This window comes from Lepidochelys kempii, chromosome 10 (assembly GCF_965140285.1).
Source record: "Lepidochelys kempii isolate rLepKem1 chromosome 10, rLepKem1.hap1, whole genome shotgun sequence".
Lineage (NCBI taxonomy): Eukaryota > Metazoa > Chordata > Testudines > Cheloniidae > Lepidochelys > Lepidochelys kempii.
In genome coordinates, this window is record NC_136389.1 from 12267695 (window position 1) to 12287207 (window position 19513).

General features: G+C 43.5%; 1 protein-coding gene across 8 annotated transcripts in view; it reads left to right on the forward strand.

Annotated features, from left to right (window-relative positions):
• Positions 1–19513, forward strand: part of MAD1L1 (mitotic arrest deficient 1 like 1) — a 565246-nt gene that overhangs the window by 373014 nt on the left and 172719 nt on the right. The window contains exon 1 of one of the 8 annotated variants that reach the window (XM_073361993.2): positions 15829–19427. The exons of 6 other annotated variants lie outside the window; for them this stretch is intronic. In XM_073361993.2, coding sequence (XP_073218094.1) covers positions 19308–19427 — 120 coding nt within the window. In that variant the 5' untranslated portion in view covers positions 15829–19307. Of the gene's footprint in view, positions 1–15828; positions 19428–19513 lie in introns of those variants that run through there. One more of the 8 variants, XM_073361994.2, reaches the window with a different exon arrangement.

The window sequence follows — 19513 nt, forward strand, 5'->3', positions numbered from 1 at the left end:
GAGGGATCTCAACAGTCAGCTTCATCTCAGCCCTCAGACAACAGTCCAATCCTTCCCGGTCCTGTTATGTTAGGTCACGTGACAATGTACACCTATGTCACCCCATTCACATAATTGCATCTAAGATGTCTTCAGATCTGGTTATAGACAGTCTGTGCCCTGACTGGACTCCTTGGACAAGGAGATGTCTCTTCCACAAGACATCTGACACCGCTAACTAGTGGGAGAACAAAGACACAATATGCGTGAGGGTGCCTTTTGTTCATGCACCACACTTCACTACTAGAACGGGGAGCGCATCTTGATTAGACGGCCCAAGGCTTCTGATCCCCTCAGGAATCCAAGCTGCATATCAACTTATTCGATCTTCAGGCAGGTCTCAAAGTTAGCAAGACGTTCCTGCTCATCATGTCATCCACAGATATTCAGGTCAGGTCAGACAATTTGACCACCGTCTACTTATATGAACAAGGAGGGAGGAATGAGATTCCCCCCACTCTGCAGAGAAACTATCAACCTTTGAAACTGGTGCAGTGGGCATTTCAGCCATACATCTCCCAGGGGTAAGGAATTCACCAGCACACAATCTCAGCAGGCATTTCCACACAGACCACGGGTGGGAACTTCACCCATCAATAGTGCAGCACATCTTCCAGTTATGAGGCATCCTGTGTTGGGACCTCTTTGCATTGTAGCACAACTAAAAGTGCCCTGCTTGCTGTCCCTGGATTGCTCAAAGCCTCAACTCCAGAGGGGATGCCTTCCTAGTACAGTGGTCACAATCACTGATGTATGCCTTCCCTCCCATTGCTCTGCTTCCTCGGGTACTCAGGAAGATTATACTCAACAGAGGAACAGTGATCCTCATAGCCCCCGATGGCCAAGGCAATTATGGTTCACTGGCATACTACAACTAGCCTCTTGTCCATGCACCCACCTGCAGCCATTCTGGGGACTGCTGGCCCAGAACAAGGGCAGGGTGAACCACCTCAATCCAGCATCCTACATCTCACACCAGGGCTTTTGGACAATGAGCATAGAGCAAGCCTGCTCTCCGAGAATTCCAGCCATCCTCCAGGGCAGTAGGAGACCCATTATATGAAATACTACTCTACTAAATGGAAACAATTCTTCTTTTGGCATCAGCAAACTCTTTTACCCAGAAGAGTTGTCAGGTATTCCTTTCATTCTGGGGTATCTTCTCTCCCGAAAGACATCCCCCTTAGCTCACTACATTTGGCAGCTATTATCGCTTTCCACCTCCAAGTGGAAGGCTGTTCCATTTTTCCTCTGCAACATTCCTGAAGAGCATCATAAGGACATTTCCTCCAGTTTCTACACCAGTCTATGCCTAGGACCTAAACCTTGTCCTTTGTGTCCTCATGGGACCACCTTGTGTACTGTTAGCCTCTTGTTCCCTCCTGCACCTGTCCTTCAAAGTCGCCTTTCTGATAGCTATTCCCCTCTGAGATTTGCAGACCAGCCAACTGCGGCTCCGTGCACACTTTCACCAGGCATTATGTTCTAGTCCAAATTTCAGCTGCAGATGTTTCCTTTGGCTCAGAGATCCTCCACTCTGTGGTATAGTATCCTTCCTCTCACCCTCCTCCTCAGTGAGTACTGTTTTGGAGTCACCCACAGTGAGTATCCATAGGGGTGAGTACTTGAAGAAAGGAAGGTTATTTACCTTATAGTAACTGGAATTCTTTGATATATGTGGTCCTGGTGGGTATTCTCGACCCACCCTCCTTTCCCTCTGCTCAGGTCAACCTGATCTGTGGTAGAGTCAGAGCGGGGGGGGGGCGGGGCTCTTGGTCCGTGCCGCTCTTTATTCCCCTGGATGGAAGCACCAGGAGACACTGGGCACAGGTGTGGACCAACAGACACTGTCATTGAAAATTTTCTGGTTCTGGATGCATGGAGCACATGCATACCCACAGTGAATAGTCAGAGGGACCACACATCGTGAAGAATTTCAGTTACTATAAGGTAAGTAACTTTCCTTTTCCAGAACGTGAATGTTTCTTCTTATTTGTATCTGAACCCCCTCCGATTTTCAACATCCTTTTTAAAGTATGAACATCAAAACTGGACACATTAACGTAGTGGCCTCATCAGTGCCATATACAGAGATAATATCACTTTCTGGCTTCTGCTTGACATTCAGCAAAGGTACATGCAAAGTTCATGTTATCTTTGTTTTGCCACAGCATCCAACCGGGCACTCATGTTATCAATAAGGGCTCCTAAACCCTTTTCAGCGCTTTCCATAATACAGTCATCCATCTTCTAACTGTGGGCATATGTTCTTTGTTTCTAGATGTTTGGATGTATTTTAACTCATGTTGTTTGATGGTCCCCAGCCTGCCAACCTGTGCCAAATGCTATGTAACAGAGATTTGTCCTTGTTGCTATTTACTATCATGCCAATCTTTGTATCTGCATAATTTACCAGTAATTATTTTATATTTGCTTCCAGATCATTGATAAAAATGTTGAAGTGTTAACCTGAAAACTGATCCCTATAGGACCACTCTGACACTTCCAAGCTAGTTGGTTATTTCCCATTAACAATGATCTTTTGATATATATCAATTCACCAGTTTTTAATCCATCTAATATGTGATATATTGATGTTTGTAGTGTGCCAATTTTAAAACAGAATGTCTTGTGGTATTAGGCCAAATGCTTTACAGAATTCTAAGTATATTTTGTCAACACCATTACCTTTATCATCAAAATTTGAAATCTTGTCAAAGAACAATATCGAGATTATTTGCCAAGACCTATTTTCCATGAAACCATGTTGAGAAGCATTAATTATATTCCAGATCCTTTAATTCTTTGTTGATATTCACATATCAGTTCAGATTTGTGATCTGGAAAATGGACAGGCACCTTATGACTTGGTTCTGTATAAAGCTGGCTAGCTCATTTTTCATTCTTCACAGTGTTGAACTTGCTAGATATAGAAGTTTCTCATTCTAACTGTAGTAAATGTGAAATGTGCCGATCAATATTGCAAATGGGTGATTAGCGATTACCAAACACTGTGTGAATTTGTCTGACTCAACATGTCTAAAGTTAGAGGAGGTGGAAGAAAAGAAGCAATGGAATGGATTGAAGTAGTGAAAAGAGATAATTCTTCTAAAGCAACATGTAAAGATTGTCAAGAGTTGTTAAACAGGAAGATAGTAAGGATTCATGCTCCTTTCAGAATGGTTAAAACAGTGTTTTCTCTGAATTCTCCAAGATCACGTCTGCTACTTTTTTGGATCACTTTTTCTGATGAAATGAAACTTTGTCTGTTGAAGTGGAAGAGCAGAACATAGATGAGTTTGTGCAAAGTTAGACTTTTTATGCCGTTGTTATGGTCATGCTGTCATGAGTGGCTTGTGACCATGAGTGCCAAACTCAGGACAGAGTGTCAAGAAAGAGGGCAGAGATCTGAAATTGGTTGTATGCACTATAATTAGATTTCACCAACTGGGTAGCAAATGTGAACTCCTAAAGCACAAAAACAGTCATACCATGGAGTCATAGACAGTCCCCTTGGGCATTCCAGTCTATTTTGGCACCCAGGCAAGCTGGACTTAGTGATAGCTGGTTGCTATACTACACCGAACATCACAATATATTCAAGTTGCTCCCAGTCCCACAAGACCAGTCACTTCCTCCAGGTCAGTTTGTACCTTAGATTTCTCACCAAAGACAATGCTTGTAGCCAGTGCTGTAATAAACTAACTAAAGATGGACTAAAGCTTGCCATTGGTGCAGACAACAGAAATAAAATGGAAAATATGAGAGAACTTAAATGCAGCAGCCTGAATTTCTGAGTTATGGGTAAAAAGAAAAGGAGGACTTGTGGCACCTTAGAGACTAACCAATTTATTTGCACATAAGCTTTCGTGAGCTACAGCTTTTTTCCACTGAATGCATCCGATGAAGTGAGCTGTAGCTCACGAAAGCTTCTGCGGAAATAAATTTGTTAGTCTCTAAGATGCCACAAGTACTCCTTTTCTTTTTGCGAATACAGACTAACACGGCTGCTATTCTGAAACCTGAGTTATGGGTGTACATCTTATTTAAATCTTGTTGGGAGAGAAGTAGTATTTGACACAGTCCAAAAGTATGTTGTGGAAGTTGAGAAACTTTTGCACAACAGCCATCTGCCTCCTGGTTGGTTAGCTAAAAATAATTAATGCCTTTTTCCCCCTCATATGCATCACAAGTCGCTATGTAGATTGTTCGGCCATCTAACTGCCGCATCATCAAGGGTAGAAAGGTGTTGTAGTCCACCCTCCAATCTTCTAATTGTGCACTCCTCAACCTCATATTTGACCATCTGCATTGCTGCTCTGAAGTCACACTGTGAAGATTGGGTTAAGTCAAATTTGCATATAGTGGCAGCCTCTTTGGTCATTTTAGTCAGTGAGCCATTAAGCCTAGTCCAGGATTTGCATCCCAAGTGCAAACAGGGTGGATGTAGGTTAGAGCTTCTGAAATTTCATCAGCAGGCCCACCTCTCTATCCCAGAGGTGCTGCCACTCTGCGAGGACATAGCTGTCAGCCTTGATATACCATTGTTCATCTGAGATTGGCACTGGGCCAGCAGCACTGGACAGGAGTGCATGAAGGGATGCTGCCGAAGGACATTGCAAAGTCAGTTGTGGCATGTCAGCAGGTCCTGCAGATTTTAAGTGTTTTCTTCTGGAGGCAGGCAGATCTTTTAATAGGAAGTGTGTGTTGCTTATTTACACCTATTGGAACCATTGTCTTGTGTGAGCAGGTTGTTTTCATCCATCAAAGCCCTTCATGCAGTTTTACTGGTAATGGCATCTTGTCAAAGTTTTGAGGGAGCTATATGAGCCAACACATGTAAATTAACTGTTAATTTGTGGCTATGGCATCCACTAATGATATGGCTGGCCATATTCCACTCTATATCAACAAGATGTATGTGCTGACTTCTGCCCTAAACTGCCACATGATATTTTGCTGGAGCAAATACCAGAACCAAGCTGAGGTTTGTAAAACATTTGCCTCTGTGAGAAGTGATCTTTTTCTTGAAGTATTCTAGATAGGACCAGTAAGTTAGACTGCAGTCTAGTTTGACTCCTAAGTAAGTGGCAGCTGGCTGTAAAAGGGAATGGACTATCCTCACCATGACTATAAAGGGTTGATTGGCCAGGCGATTGTTCAGATGGATGTTGTGGCCACGGTCTTAGACTCACTTACCTTTGTCAGTGGAGACTTACATTATGTGACTAGAGCATTCATGTCCTGGCAGAGTGATCCTTGGATATCATGTAGATCCTTACCCACTTTAGTGAGATAGATGTTATTTGCACATACGTACTTATCAGCCTTAGTTATTGGTAGGTCATAAGTATATATGTTCAAAAGGATTGGAGCTGGAATGGATCTTTGTTGAAATTGATTACAGAGACACCTAAGCTGGCTGATTTGTCTCCAGCTTTCAAGATGAAGCTCCGATTCAATATCATTTCTGTAATGAATCACACCATGGGCTTACAATAAATAGTCTGCAACTTAGCATTAGCCCTACATGCGAGACAGTATCATATGCAACTGACAAATCTGCCAGAACAGTGCCATTCTGGTCTAAGGATGCCCCAGTTTCCTACTAGGGCACCAGGAAGATTGTCTGTGTATTTGTATCCCCTTACCATAAAAGGTGAACTTTAGACTGAAGAGGAAACTTGATGAAATCATAGCCTGCATTTTATACAGCAAGGAATTCTTCAGAGAGGCTCTGTATTAACAACAAAACTGAAACTACCCAAAGACAAAATGGAAAAAATGATTCAGAGAAACTATGGAGCCTTTCCTTTCATTTGCCAGTGTGACTGATCCAAAATATAAAAGTCATGGATTGATCCCAGAAAAAAATAGAGGTTTAAAATCATGGCTGCTGAATATAATCCTCAATTAAGTTTTGTTTCTAGCATTTAAAATAATAGACTATCCAGATTTCTACTACAAATCTATGTTTGTGAAGATAATTGTTTCACTGTTCACTGCATTCAACACAGTGGACAATTGTGGAAGTAAAATCATGGAGGACAGGACAGTTGGGAATGAGAATTTTGTCATTTTAAAAAAAAATTACAGTCTTGTCCACACAACTTTGCATCTATCAAGCATGATTTTGAGCATATTCAGGTTCATTTGGTCTAAACTTTGTAATATGCTAGGTGCTGAGCAATCAGATATGTTGTTAAAGATGTATTAAGATCGAAGAACAGGTCCTGGAAAAGTAGTAATTTTAGTTAGTTAGTAAACTGGGGACTCTGTTGTATTGTTGAGTTTTAATTAAACTTTTCATTTTGGATAATGTGTGCCTTTTTATGTTCAAGGAATAAATATGCATACACAGTGAATCATGTAATGTGTGTGTTGCATTTCTTTTCATAAGGCCTATGTGTGTGTTTTCAGTGTCGTCCCCTCCCCACCCCCTGGGTCTAGGTGAATACAGTCATGTCAGCCTAGGTTAGTACAGTACAGTTACTCATTGGAAAGGTGGATAGGTAGCTAAGGCTTTGTGGAAGGGTGGACTAGGTCCGGAGGCCTCGTGGCCCTGTGTCATCCTGCCCCAGAATAGAGCAGAGAGAAGTCCTCCAGGCAGCCTAGAGTGCTTGCAGAGGAGTGGCCAATCAGAGGGACTGGTGGAGCAGCCAATCTGAGGCCAGAAGGGCCCTATATAAGACAAGCAGCAGAGCAGAGAAGTTCAGTTGCTGTGTGGAGCTCGAGGAGTGAAGACCTGGTGACTGGAAGAGCAGCAGTACCACAGACAGCTCACTGTGGCGAGCTCACTGCAAGCAGGACTGAATCCAAGGAAGGCTGCTGAAGACTGGGTGCCTGGCTGGTGGGAAGAGCAGCAGGACCAGCGGAAGATCACTGCGGGCAGGCTGAAGCCCAGGGGGACTGAGTATAGAACCTGGCCAGGCCAGCGAGGGTACCAAGATGGGCCCTGCTGGTCTGGTTGAAGACTGAGCCCAGGGAGACCTGCTGAAACATGACCAGCTGCGGGTACTGAGATGGGCACCGGCTGTGTGGTTGAAGAAGGCAGTGCCTCCCTTAGAGCTACAGCCCCCTACCAGGTCTGTGATAAGAACTTGGACTGTATACCCCGGAATGGGGGACAGTGTGTGCTGCTCAGCCAGAGGGTTGAGTTGCCAAAGATCCACTGAGAGAACCATTGGCCAGGGGGCACTCACCATAGGCGGATGCCACCCCATTGTAAGACCAAAAAACCAAAAGAAAGCTCACACCCACCCAACCAAAGAGGTTGCCCGCAAGAGGTGGATGCCACCCCAAAAAAAGACTGATCGCAGGGGTATCGGCCCTGAGAAAGGAGGCGCTTGCGAGAGGCAAGGGGCTAACCCCATTGCAGGCCTGTCTACATGGAAGATTATTTTCAGGATAAGCTAAGATGTGAATGTAACCTGATATAATGATATTGATACAACCCCTCATGTGGACACTCTTATTTTGGTATAGGAGTGGGGTTCTTTGATTTAGTTTGTCACTTGGGTAGCGAGGTTTAAGCTAAACCAAACTCTTGCAGCAGAATAAGTATAACCTTGGTTTATATTGATATAATTATGTTGGTTTAGCTGGTAAAACTTCCCCATGTTGGCAAGGTCCATGTCGTCATCCTTGTTCTGACTGCATAATATAACCCAACACACTTTTCTCTCACTCTCTCTTCCCTTCCGTTCTCACTTTTCACATCCTAGTACATTACAATTGAAATTCCCTTTGTAGCCACTCAGGATTTTTCTAATGTGCTGAGGTTTTCCAGGGTCTCATCAAGATGATAGGTAAAGCACCAGTAAGTTACCAGCTCTACTTTCTCAGGCTGTACATAGCTAGTAAGGAGGAGTATTGATTTAGTTTTGATGCCATGTATTTTATAAATATGCATGAGGATTTGGGGTTATTTAACTGTGCTTTTTAATTCTCCTTGCATTGCTGACTCTTTCAGTCAAGGATTTCTTTGTATGCACAGCAAGCTGCTGTGTGGCAGCCCTGTTCTCACTGGTTGGGACCTTTCCAGTGTTTGTTAATCCCAAGTCTGCAGAAACTTTAGTGTTCAAAGAATAAAAGGATGAAGTATCTCTTTTCTGTGTGAGGAACAGAGCCTGTCACTCTCAGGAGACTGGAACAAGAAGGCATGGGACCAAGGGACACCTCCCTCCTTCCCTCCAGGGGGAAGGAAGAACAAAGGAGGCACTTGATTCCCTTCCTCCAGGAAGAGGAGAGAGGTTCATTTAGCTGAAGGTTCTTAAAGAGTGTTTAAATAAAGGACGTAACGTACAGAAATGGAGAAAAGGACGGAGATTCTTCGGGGAGGGCCGGAAAAATGCAGCAGCGTCCATTTCCATTGAGAAGGTGGAAGTGGTAGAAGCCTCTGGTCTATATTTGGAATGGAGATTCACAGCTCCCTCGCTCTGGGAAGAAAAGAGCAGACCAAAGAGGTATCTGTATCTTCAACACAGTTAAGTGAAACTCTAGTGAGCAATGCTAGTAAACACTATAGATAGCTACATGGATAATTACTAAGAAGCCATGGTTAAATTGTGTATATGTCATAGAATCATAGAATATCAGGGTTGGAAGGGACCCCAGAAGGTCATCTAGTCCAACCCTCTGCTCGAAGCAGGACCAATTCCCAGTTAAATCATCCCAGCCAGGGCTTTGTCAAGCCTGACCTTAAAAACCTCTAAGGAAGGAGATTCTATCACCTCCCTAGGAAACACATTCCAGTGTTTCACCACCCTCTTAGTGGAAACGTTTTTCCTAATATCCAATCTAAACCTCCCCCACTGTAACTTGAGACCACTACTCCTCGTTCTGTCATCTGCTACCATTGAGAACAGTCTAGAGCCATCCTCTTTGGAACCCCCTTTCAGGTAGTTGAAAGCAGCTATCAAATCCCCCCTCATTCTTCTCTTCTGCAGGCTAAACAATCCCAGCTCCCTCAGCCTCTCCTCATAAGTCATGTGTTCCAGACCCCTAATCATTTTTGTTGCCCTTCGCTGGACTCTCTCCAATTTATCCACATCCTTCTTGTAGTGTGGGGCCCAAAACTGGACACAGTACTCCAGATGAGGCCTCACCAGATGTCTTGTTTGTGTGTTCGTACACTCTTACAATACCAAGGTGTTTGGAGCCCCCATCCTTGCTATCCCCTCCTCCAGACTTTCCCAGACAAAGCAGTTCATTATGAGGGGAGTTTATCTCCTCATTCGAAGTGTGTGAGTGGTGGGGGGATGGTGGCTGTGGAAGATCATATCTTCCCACTTGGAAAGGCAAGACTACTGGTGCTTCACTGACCACAGAAAGTGGCTGCAGTAAAAAATAAAAAGAGGAATTGGGGATTCCTCTTCATCTTTCTCTCCCCATCCCCACTTAAGTGATCATTTCTTTTTCTCCCCCCGACTCCCTTTGTTCAGCCAGAGCAGAGGAGCAGTGGGAAGTAATAATCCTCTGGCGGTGCATCATTTTGCACCTGTCTGGTTGGTGAGAGTGGCTTCATTATTAAAGATTAGCTCCATGGAACCTGTTTATATGGAGTGAATGTTTTCTGTAAAGCTCAATAGGAAATTATTCCATTGCAGACAATGGTTGTCAGAAGTGGGTCCTTCAGAGTCTGTTCCATTGTCTGCAGTAGTGTTGAAAATAGATTAGTCTTTTCTACACTAGAAGTTAAACCCTTTCCAACACTAGTTCAGAGAACCTATTGCTGAAAACCACTGTCAGCAGAGGGTTAGTTTCCTAGTATAAATATGACTTAAAGGGAATGAAAGACCATTGGAAGGTACTGAAACAATTCAGGACTTCCACTTCACTGCCACGCTGTAAGTGTAGACAAACCCTGAGTTCAGAGCTCCAAGCATTGGTTGACAACCTAGTGAGCCTAAGCAGTATGTGATTTTCTTTTCTTTCTTTTACCCAACCATCTCCACTCTGAATCCTCTTGCCAGATTTGTTTGAACATGTGATTGTTAGACTGCATTTCACATTCAAATCCCTTCCTCTCTGGGGTTTGTACAAAGTACATTGCATTCCCTAGAGCATATCCAGTTTGGTGCTGGGTACAAAAGAAATACCTGTATTGAAAATGGCATCTGAAGGGCTTCAGCACCTCTGGTAAAATTTAATTTATCATGAACATTACAGCAGTGCTCGAAATGTGCTACCTGTTTTCCAGCCACATAGGAAGATCTATTCTGGGGTTAAAGAGATGATCGTCACAGTGTTATGTGGGGAAGGGGTTGGTTGTGATGCATCTAGCTCAAACTGCCTCTTTGCCTAGTTGCTAATTTGCTGTAGGCACCGCAGTAGGAGAGCGTTTAGGGAGGAATTTCAATGAGGAGACTGTAGTGTGGCCTTGTCGATCAGCTCAAGAAGGTGAAGGTGCAGAGGGCAGAAATGGTTGTGGATGAACAGGGGGTCAAGGGTGGCGTCTGTGAAGGGAAGACGTGGTTGGATAAGTAAGCAGGGAGGAGATATGTAGGTCCATGAATATGAGGACAAGAATCTTAAGCCTGATGTGCTGGAGAAGAGCACTATGAAGGGACTTGGAGGAGGTGTGAGACACCCAAGTCAGATCAAAAAGGTACAAAGAACATCCTAGCAGCTGTGGTTTATAAGGACTGGAGGGGGTGTGGGTGCTGAGAGGCCAGTGAGGAGGAGGATGCAGTAATCAAGGTAGGAGGGAAGAGTGGTCCAGAGTTTATATTGTCTGGATAGAAATAAAAGGCTGGATCTCAGTGTTGTGGAAGGGGAAGCAACATGATTTTAACACAGTCTGGACAAGGGGAGAGGAAGGATTGAAAGACAGTCTAGTCAGATTCTGCTGCCAGTTTCCAGTCTTGTGACCCCTATAGAGGACATTCACCTCAGGGTGATAGGAAGAGGAATTTGGAGCAGAGGGAGGACCATGTATGAAATATGGCTTGAACAAGCATATCCTTTCATGACATTCCAGCAGCCTTCTTTTCTCAGCTCTTTCTACTCCAAGTGTGTGCGCTTCTGGCAGAGCTGCAGGGAGCAGGTGGTGTGTGTTCGTGATTGGTTAGTTTCCTTTGTCTCATCTTTGCAATCCATCTCTGTGAATACAGTTCCTATTCTGAGGGCTTTAAAGATCTCTTAGTGTGGTTATCTTCTGTGATAGAGTGAACTGGGGTTTGATCAGTGTTTTGTGTTTATGTAAGTTGAGTCTGGAGGGAATTCTTGGATATGGTTTAGTTTGGGTTTTGCTCTAATCGCTTTTAACAAGCTTGAGCAGTGAAACAAGCAAGAAACTGAAATTGCTTTAAAATCTGGTGTTTTCTGGGATGGGATACCACTTTATTTTGTGGCTGCCATCTGCTAATATAAAGTGGGTGAACAGGCTTCTTTATCCCCTTGCAGCAGAGAACTAAACGGAGACACTGCCAGAGTAACCACAAGTGAAGACCAAATACTCAGGCAAAAGGTCAGAGAAAAGCCATTTAGAGGGAAAATGCTCACCCACACAGCCAGGCTGACTTGACTCAATGCAAGAATGTGGGATAATGTACAAAAATGGAAATGAAGCCTCCAGATGTAAGCATGAGAGTGCTGAGAAGAAGAAAAGACCATATGTAGGGCAGGGTGTTCAGGAAGCCTTTCATTCCTCCCCTCTTGAAAGACCATTTGTCTTGCCTTTTAGCTCTCCATTTAGAGAATTTTCCCAACCATCCCCCCCTGCAAGTGGGTGCAGAGGTCATCTGGGATTTTCTGCCAAGTGGGTATTAAACCATCTTTCCTATAAAGTTGATACAATTTACTAAGCAACATTAGATTCTCCTGATTCCTGCTTAAGTTCCTTTGACACTGTCCATAGATTGCATACACATCTAATTCCAGAAGCCATATGGATTTCTCTGTTAAAAAATCAGTGTATGAACAGGCTCTTCAGTTGAGAAGAAATGTGTGGTGTTGTTTGTATTCTGGTAGCACACACAGTTTGCTAGGAACTGTCCACACAATGGAATAGACAGTCCCTTCCTGAAAAGCTTACGATCTTTCTCAGTTGGGAATATTGCCATATGCTCCATTGCAAGGTAGAAAAGATTAAACTCTGCTGTCCATTTGTTGCACCAGAATCTATTGTGCTCCCCAGAAAGTCTAATTTTTTAAAATTTTACTGGCATCAAAGATATAAAAAATATATTCACTACATTGTGCCACTTGTGATAAGTGCATATCAGACTCATCTGTGGGTGTTGACCTGTTTTCTCTTCAAGGCAATGGAACATAGTTGCAGTGCATGGCAGTGCAAAATCAGTTGTTAAAAATCCTTGATGGCTGTTGCAGATGTTGCTTCCCCTTCTGCATTTTAGTTTCATTAATGAATAACAGACCGACTAATTTTCAGTAGTTGAGACGACTTCCTTTGCTTGCAGACCTCTCTTCTCAGGAACTCTGAATATCTGCAGCATACTTGTAAGATTAAATGCATGTGCCGGGCATTCAGGGTTTGATATAAAAATGAGTCACATTCTTGTAAGCACTTCATTCACGCCCATACACCCCTCTCAATAATTCGCAAGTAGATATCATCTTGAGAAAAGCTTTTATGGCTTTAGGAGAAGGGCCTACCTGAGTCAGGAGTATCTAGGTTCCAAACACACACACTGAAATGCCAGAACCATCTTCAAGTATAAACACATTCAGAATGGCGTCACTGGGAGTTCTCTCTCATCCACACTCTTTCTATAGAAGGGATGTCTTTTTTTTTTTATATAGATTTTGAGGATTCTTGCCCTCAATCATCATTTCATCAATGGACTTGTAAAGCTAAGGTTTTTCTATTATGGCAGTTATGTAAAGTCTTACTGGTCGTTGCTCTGGGATTTTAATACACTCTATACAAAAGGCTGTGTTTATTAAGATTTTAGTTCTTTAAGAATGGCATAATCACTATAAGCACAATAGTTTTCTCTGGGCCCAGTTTTCAGTTGGGGCAAGAAAGTGATGAAGGGGCACTGGAATTATTGCTACTCTAAGATTTTAGATTACAGTACCTAAGCTTTAGACTACAAACCAGCCCTATTCCAATTTCTGGTTTAATGTTTCTCCTAATCCTTTTATCAGGAAGACTGTTGCAAGTCCAAACGTCACTGAGTAGCTCACCCATGCTGCAACTGTGTGTCCCTATAACATTTCAGAAGATAGAACCTGTCACTGGTGTTTCCATGACTGTTACTTAAGATGTCTGTGTGGGAGCAGGACGGAGATGATATGGTGATTGTAGCTGCTCAGCGTTCAGTGGGAAGATTTCTGTGGGAGTCCACCCTTGCCCTCAACTAAATTCCCAGGCAGGCCTGTTCGGAAAGCTAAAGGCAGCACATCAAAACAACATGTTATGAGTTGTGGAACATATGAACTTAAGAGGCATCAAGTCATCTCCATGGAGAGGTCTGAGCATCATTGAGGCTACCAGAGCTGAGCCGTTCGTAGAAATGGGTAAAAGATATAGATCCATTTTTGCACAGATATGGTTTTGCTTCCTCAAGCAACAAATCAACCAGTTAGCATCTTACTTTCCAAGAATGAATAATTCACTGTACTGCTCAAGTGTCTGCCACACCTGGTAGCAATCAATCAAGTCATTGCACTTCTTTCTGAATTACCAGTTCAACATTATTCCATGAAGGAAGATCCAGTGAAGGTCATTACTGTGTCTAATTCTTGAAGTTACTTTCTCATTCCTACGCTTCTCAAATTTCAAGGGCACTGAAGGGAACTGAGACAGAAGAAATATGGCTGGCTGGGGATCCTAGCACTAAGTGCACTGTACCCTTCACCAAGTTTATTGCACTTATTAGCAAAATGTTCAGTACACGTACCCAGTTTGAGTCACAAAATAATGTGCTATTGAGAAGAACAGACCTTCCACCTACACAACTGCCAGATGGACTGAGGAATCCTTACTATGTTTTTCTGAAATGAATAGGCAGCATTTAAAACAGCAGGTTTAAAACAAATAAAAGGAAGTATTCCTTCACACAACGCAGAGTGAATCTGTGGAACTCCTTACCAGAGGATGTTGTGAAGGCCAAGACCATAATAGCGTTCAGAAAAGAACTAGACAAATTCATGGAGGATAGGTCCATCAATGGCTATTAGCTGAGATGGGCAGGGATGGCGTCCCTAGCCTCTGTTTGCCAGAAGCTGGGAATGAGCGATGGGATGGATCACTTTATGATTCCCTGTTCTGTTCACCCCCTCTGGGGCACCTGGCACTGGCCACTGTCGGAAGATACTGGGCTAGATGGACCTTTGGTCTAACCCAGTAGGGCCATTTTATGTTCTTCCAACAAGAGGATTGTCTGCAGGTCTCACGTAGGATCTCTCCCCAAAACATGTCTCACATTTCCCTATAAGAAATGCTCCAAGCCTGGGAAGAGCCAGTTGCTTCTGCACATTAATCCCAGCAATCCGAACGCCGAACAAGCTTTTCACCATTCTCTGGAGACCACAGAACACGTTTTACATCAAACTGAAACATGTAATAAAAAGATACCTCTTACTCTGCATTGGTTCAGTACAGACGCAACAGCCACAGCAGATGGCTCCCGTCTCTTGTTCAAAGAATCCTGTGTATTGTACATCTTCTATGCCTCTTCTTGAGAGTCCGCTGTTTCGTCTGTCTCCGGGGCTTAAGATCAGGTGGGGCTTGCCATTACGTGCAACCCCCCCAACATTTTGTGTCCCCTACTTCAAATTCAAAAGAATGAAAAACAGGGGCAGCAATATTTGATAGTATATTGCAGGGGGAAGAAATCAGTAAATCACATTCTGTCAAGCTGCTGGGATTCCAGTATGTTGCTTGCCTTTTTCCAGGCCCTTGCTTCTGACCAGCATGGGGCTCCAGGCTCCATTTTCCCTTCAAGTGGTGCTGGGATTTTTGATGCTCCCTTGCAGTCTGGTATCTGTAGCCACTTGCTACCATATCTGTGCCTAAAGCCAATCCAGATCACTACTGGCCTTCTGAAGTTTCAAGGAAAACGTCACGTGAAAGGAGTCATGATACCATTTTTGAGGTCTAATATTAATGTATACACACCTGAACCCCTGTTATCTGAAGTTGTGATGTCCCCTACTATGCGAAATTTGCATTGGAAGGTTCCCCCATTTGTCTGAAACTCTGGTAGTGTAAATAAATTAAACATTTCCCAAATGAGCTTCTACTGGGTGCTTAGCATTATTATATTTTATATGAGAGGCAGTGTGGTCCAGTGGCCAGGAACAGGACTAGGATTTGGAAGACCTGGGTCCATTTCCAGCTCTGTCACCACCCTGTTGTTTGATTTTGGGCAAGATAACTCGTAAGAAGGATGTGGATAAATTGGAGAGAGTCCAGCGAAGGGCAACAAAAATGATTAGGGGTCTAGAACACATGACTTATGAGGAGAGGCTGAGGGAGCTGGGATTGTTTAGCCTGCAGAAGAGAAGAATGAGGGGGGATTTGATAGCTGCTTTCAACTACCTGAAAGGGGGTTCCAAAGAGGATGGCTCTAGACTGTTCTCAATGGTAGCAGATGACAGAACGAGGAGTAATGGTCTCAAGTTGCAGTGGGGAAGGTTTAGATTGGATATTAGGAAAAACTTTTTCACTAGGAGGGTGGTGAAACACTGGAATGCGTTACCTAGGGAGGTGATAGAATCTCCTTCCTTAGAGGTTTTTAAGGTCAGGCTTGACAAAGCCCTGGCTGAGATGATTTAACTGGGAATTGGTCCTGCTTCGAGCAGGGGGTTGGACTAGATGACCTTCTGGGGTCCCTTCCAACCCTGATATTCTATGATTCATCTGTCTGTACCTCTTTCCCCTCCCACCCGTAGTCGTCTCGTCTATTTAGATTGTAAACTCTTTGGGGAAGGGGCAGTGTCATGCTGTGTGTCTGTACAGTTCCTAGCACAATGGGACCCCATCTCACTTGGTGCCTCTAGATGCTACCACTATATAAAACATTTTAGCCCTAGGGGAAAATAGTGATCTGCACTGTATAGAATAAAGAGGAAGCCAGTGTCCCTGTCCTGATGCTGGAAGGAACAGAGCGAATATGATAGTGATCTTTCCCAGAAATTTAAAAGGAGATTGATTCTATAATGGCGATAAGATACTGTCTTCATACCACAGCAGGTTTTTAAATGTGTGCTTGTCTGTAAATGAAGTGTAACGTCAGACTAATGAATTCACCAACTATGTCAGGAGAGCTAGTGAGCCCCTAGGACTGAGATTGTGTTTCAGTGCTGATTTAAGAATATGTTCTAGCAAGGGCATGTGTTATAAAAGGGAGGGAATATACAAGGCTGGTAGAGAGATAAGAACTGTAGTTTTGTGGCAATGCCTTTGAAAAACTAGACTGTATTACAGGAAGAAATTGGAGTGAACAAACTAGTGCCTAGCAGGTCAAAGTGGTCTCAACAGGGAAGGTGTCGGTAATCTCCAGTATTGTCTGATTTTTTCAGTTTAGTATCCAGCACATAATTGTGTGAAAGGAGCTAGGTTAAGGTGCTCAGATACTGCAGTGGTGAATGCAGCATAAAATCCTAGTTGAAGAGAGTGGGAGCCACACCTTGTATCTTGTAAACATTTTCATGGAATGAAAGCGTCCTCTCACCAGGCAACCGAAGTGCGGTTAACTGTGATTTTGAACCTCTTCCCCTCCCTGGAAAGCAAAGTGAGGGCGAAGACTGGGGAGAAAACTCCCTGACTCAAGACCTGCCGGTTAGCCTGCCTGTGTAATAGGGGAGGGGAAGGAGAGTCCTGTGTTCAAATGATCCTGGGTACGTCGCCGCCTCAGGGAACAGTCCACACTCATAGATGCTAGTGTGTGGTATGTTTGGCAGGGACAACTTGCCTGATAAGCTTGGAGCGTGCGGTGTCTGTGATTCCAGCTGCTGGAGGGTCCTGGCCACATGGTGTAGAGTTTGTAAGGCTATTTTCTTCTTCAAGGGTGAGGGAAGGCAGGGAATAGCTTAATCCTCACCAGTGTGTGCGCCTCCCCAACTTCGATCTGTTTGAAAACTTCTGCTCCTCAGTCTGTTCCTCCCCCCAATTCTGAATGATCTTTACTCTTTTTGTCTCCATGATTGCAGGCTTCCCAGCCAATTCTCAGCACTGGCGACCTCTCATCCTCTTTAGGAGGCAGCTGCAAGGGGTGGTGCTGGGAGATGAGTGCATGTTAGTTACAGATGAGACAGCCAGCAGGGGGCCACTGCGGAGCTATAGGGCACTACCGCGCTCAGAGTATAGCAGCATTCCAGCTAGCTGCCTGTATGCCCACACACATGCATACCGCTCTCACGCCCAAACCCAAGCAGGCTCGCCTTCCCTCACAAACACCCCTGCTGTCACGCACACCCACTTACACAGATACTCTCCCCCTCCTTCCCTGCCAGGACAAAACCTAGCAGCCAACGTCCAATAGGGAAGTTGCAGCTAATTTCTAGAGGGAAAGCAGAGCCAGGGAGCAGAGTGGCTTGAGCTGCTGGTCCTTTTCCTGTGGCGAAGGAGCTTCAGAGAGTGAGGAGCATACCTGCCAAGAGCTCCAGGACACCAGGGCTGCCTGAGATGGATGTTCAGAACTCAGCACTTTATATACCCTTCTACTTTGTCTGCAGAGTCCCTGTCACCAACATGTTTTCCATGGGAATATTACTGAAACAAGGAAGCTGAGTAGCAGTAAGGCCACTAGAGGGCACTAAAACAACTGTGAGATATTTAACCCTTAAGGTTCTGTCTCCCTCACTGACATTCTGCTCTAAAAAGAAAGAGGGGAAAATTTGTCTTTTATTTGCTGTTTTTTTCCTTACTGACTGATTGTGGGATCAAGGATGTAGTGTGAATTCTAGAGGGTAGGGAGTGTCAGGAAAATGTCAGGCAAGAGGCTGTAGGTTATTCAGATGGCTGTAGAGTTAGTTAATAAGATGAAATTGGTGGATCACACACACAACCTTTAGGATCTTCAGTTAATACAGACAAATGTAATTGAAATGATAGAAAAATCAATGTACTTAAGCATAAGAATAAGTACAGTAAAGTGGTTCCTTGCATTGGTCATACTTACAGTCTTACACTGGGCATACTTAAACCTTATGGGAACCATCAGAAACAAAAATGAAAGAAAAAAATAAGTAGCGATTCCCCCAAGAGGATGGAGTGGGGCCAGACTTCCTATGCGATTGTCCCGTGGCATCATCCCAGTGTCCCAGCTCAGGATGGGTTTGACAACCTCTTATACACCTTTCCCTATTCCACCCACATACATCCAGGGCCATATTGAATCAAGTCAAGTCTCATCCCTTTATTCATATTTGGTATTCTGGGAGACGAATTTTAGGGTTCTGGTTGTCCATAATTACATTTCCAACAATTTACCCAACCATTTGCATCCGTCCGTTTTGCAATAATTTAGGTACATCAATACAGTTAGCTCTTACTACAAAAATCCCCTAAGATGCTACCTCTTTGTGTTTTATTTATTTATTATCAAATGCATTACTAAACTATCACAAGAAACATTGCTAAATTTTATAACCTTAGGTCAAGCACATATAATTCCATAACCTTCCGTCAAGCACAATAATACTCATGCTATCTTATACCAACTGCCAACTTCCACTAGGCCTCACTCCAGTTTAATGCTTAAGACCTATAGCCAAGCCTATTGTTAATGCATATATTTTAGTTCATGTACTTGTTTGTTACAGTTTGATAACTTCTATATTATTTTACCCAAAACTATAGACCCTCCGATATCAGGTCAGGGTCAGTGGTCAACAAAGTTAGTAGGTTGAACAGTCTTTCTGGTTAACAGAGCCATATAAGAAGAGTGTTTACTTTTCATAAATGCAGACATTGGCCACTTCAGTTCCTATTATTTTACCGAACGAGCCTGCAACACAACAACGTCAATTGAAATCTGGAACAGACTCTATAGCAAGCATCACGGTATCTGTAGGGAATGTTTCTAGCGGAGAGAAAAAGTGCCTGAGAGTCAGGACCCCTGGGTTCTCTGCCTGGCTTAACCAGTGAGCTGTTGTATGATAGTGATCAAGTCCTTTAGCCTCCCTATCCCTCAGTTTGTCTGTCTGTACAATGTTTAAACATTTAGCACATTTTTAGTGCTAAAGAAAAAATGAAGTTGGAATAATACCTACCGCACACTTGGGCTGAGATTATTTATTGTTTGTAAAATCACTTTTGAAACTCAGATATAATGGAAATGTAAAATATTATCATGTTAAACACCTTTTTATGCAGGCCACATTTCTGGACTTCAGCTGAGCAGGATGCAATGAGAGCCAGGGTGAGCGGAGGTTTTGCTCATTTTAGGGTTATAAAGCTTTCTGCAGTCCAGGTGAAGATCATGTCTTTGAAACCACAAGTATAATATCAGTGTTGCCCTCTCACTTTGAAGGCATATTAATCCATTATTTTAGGATT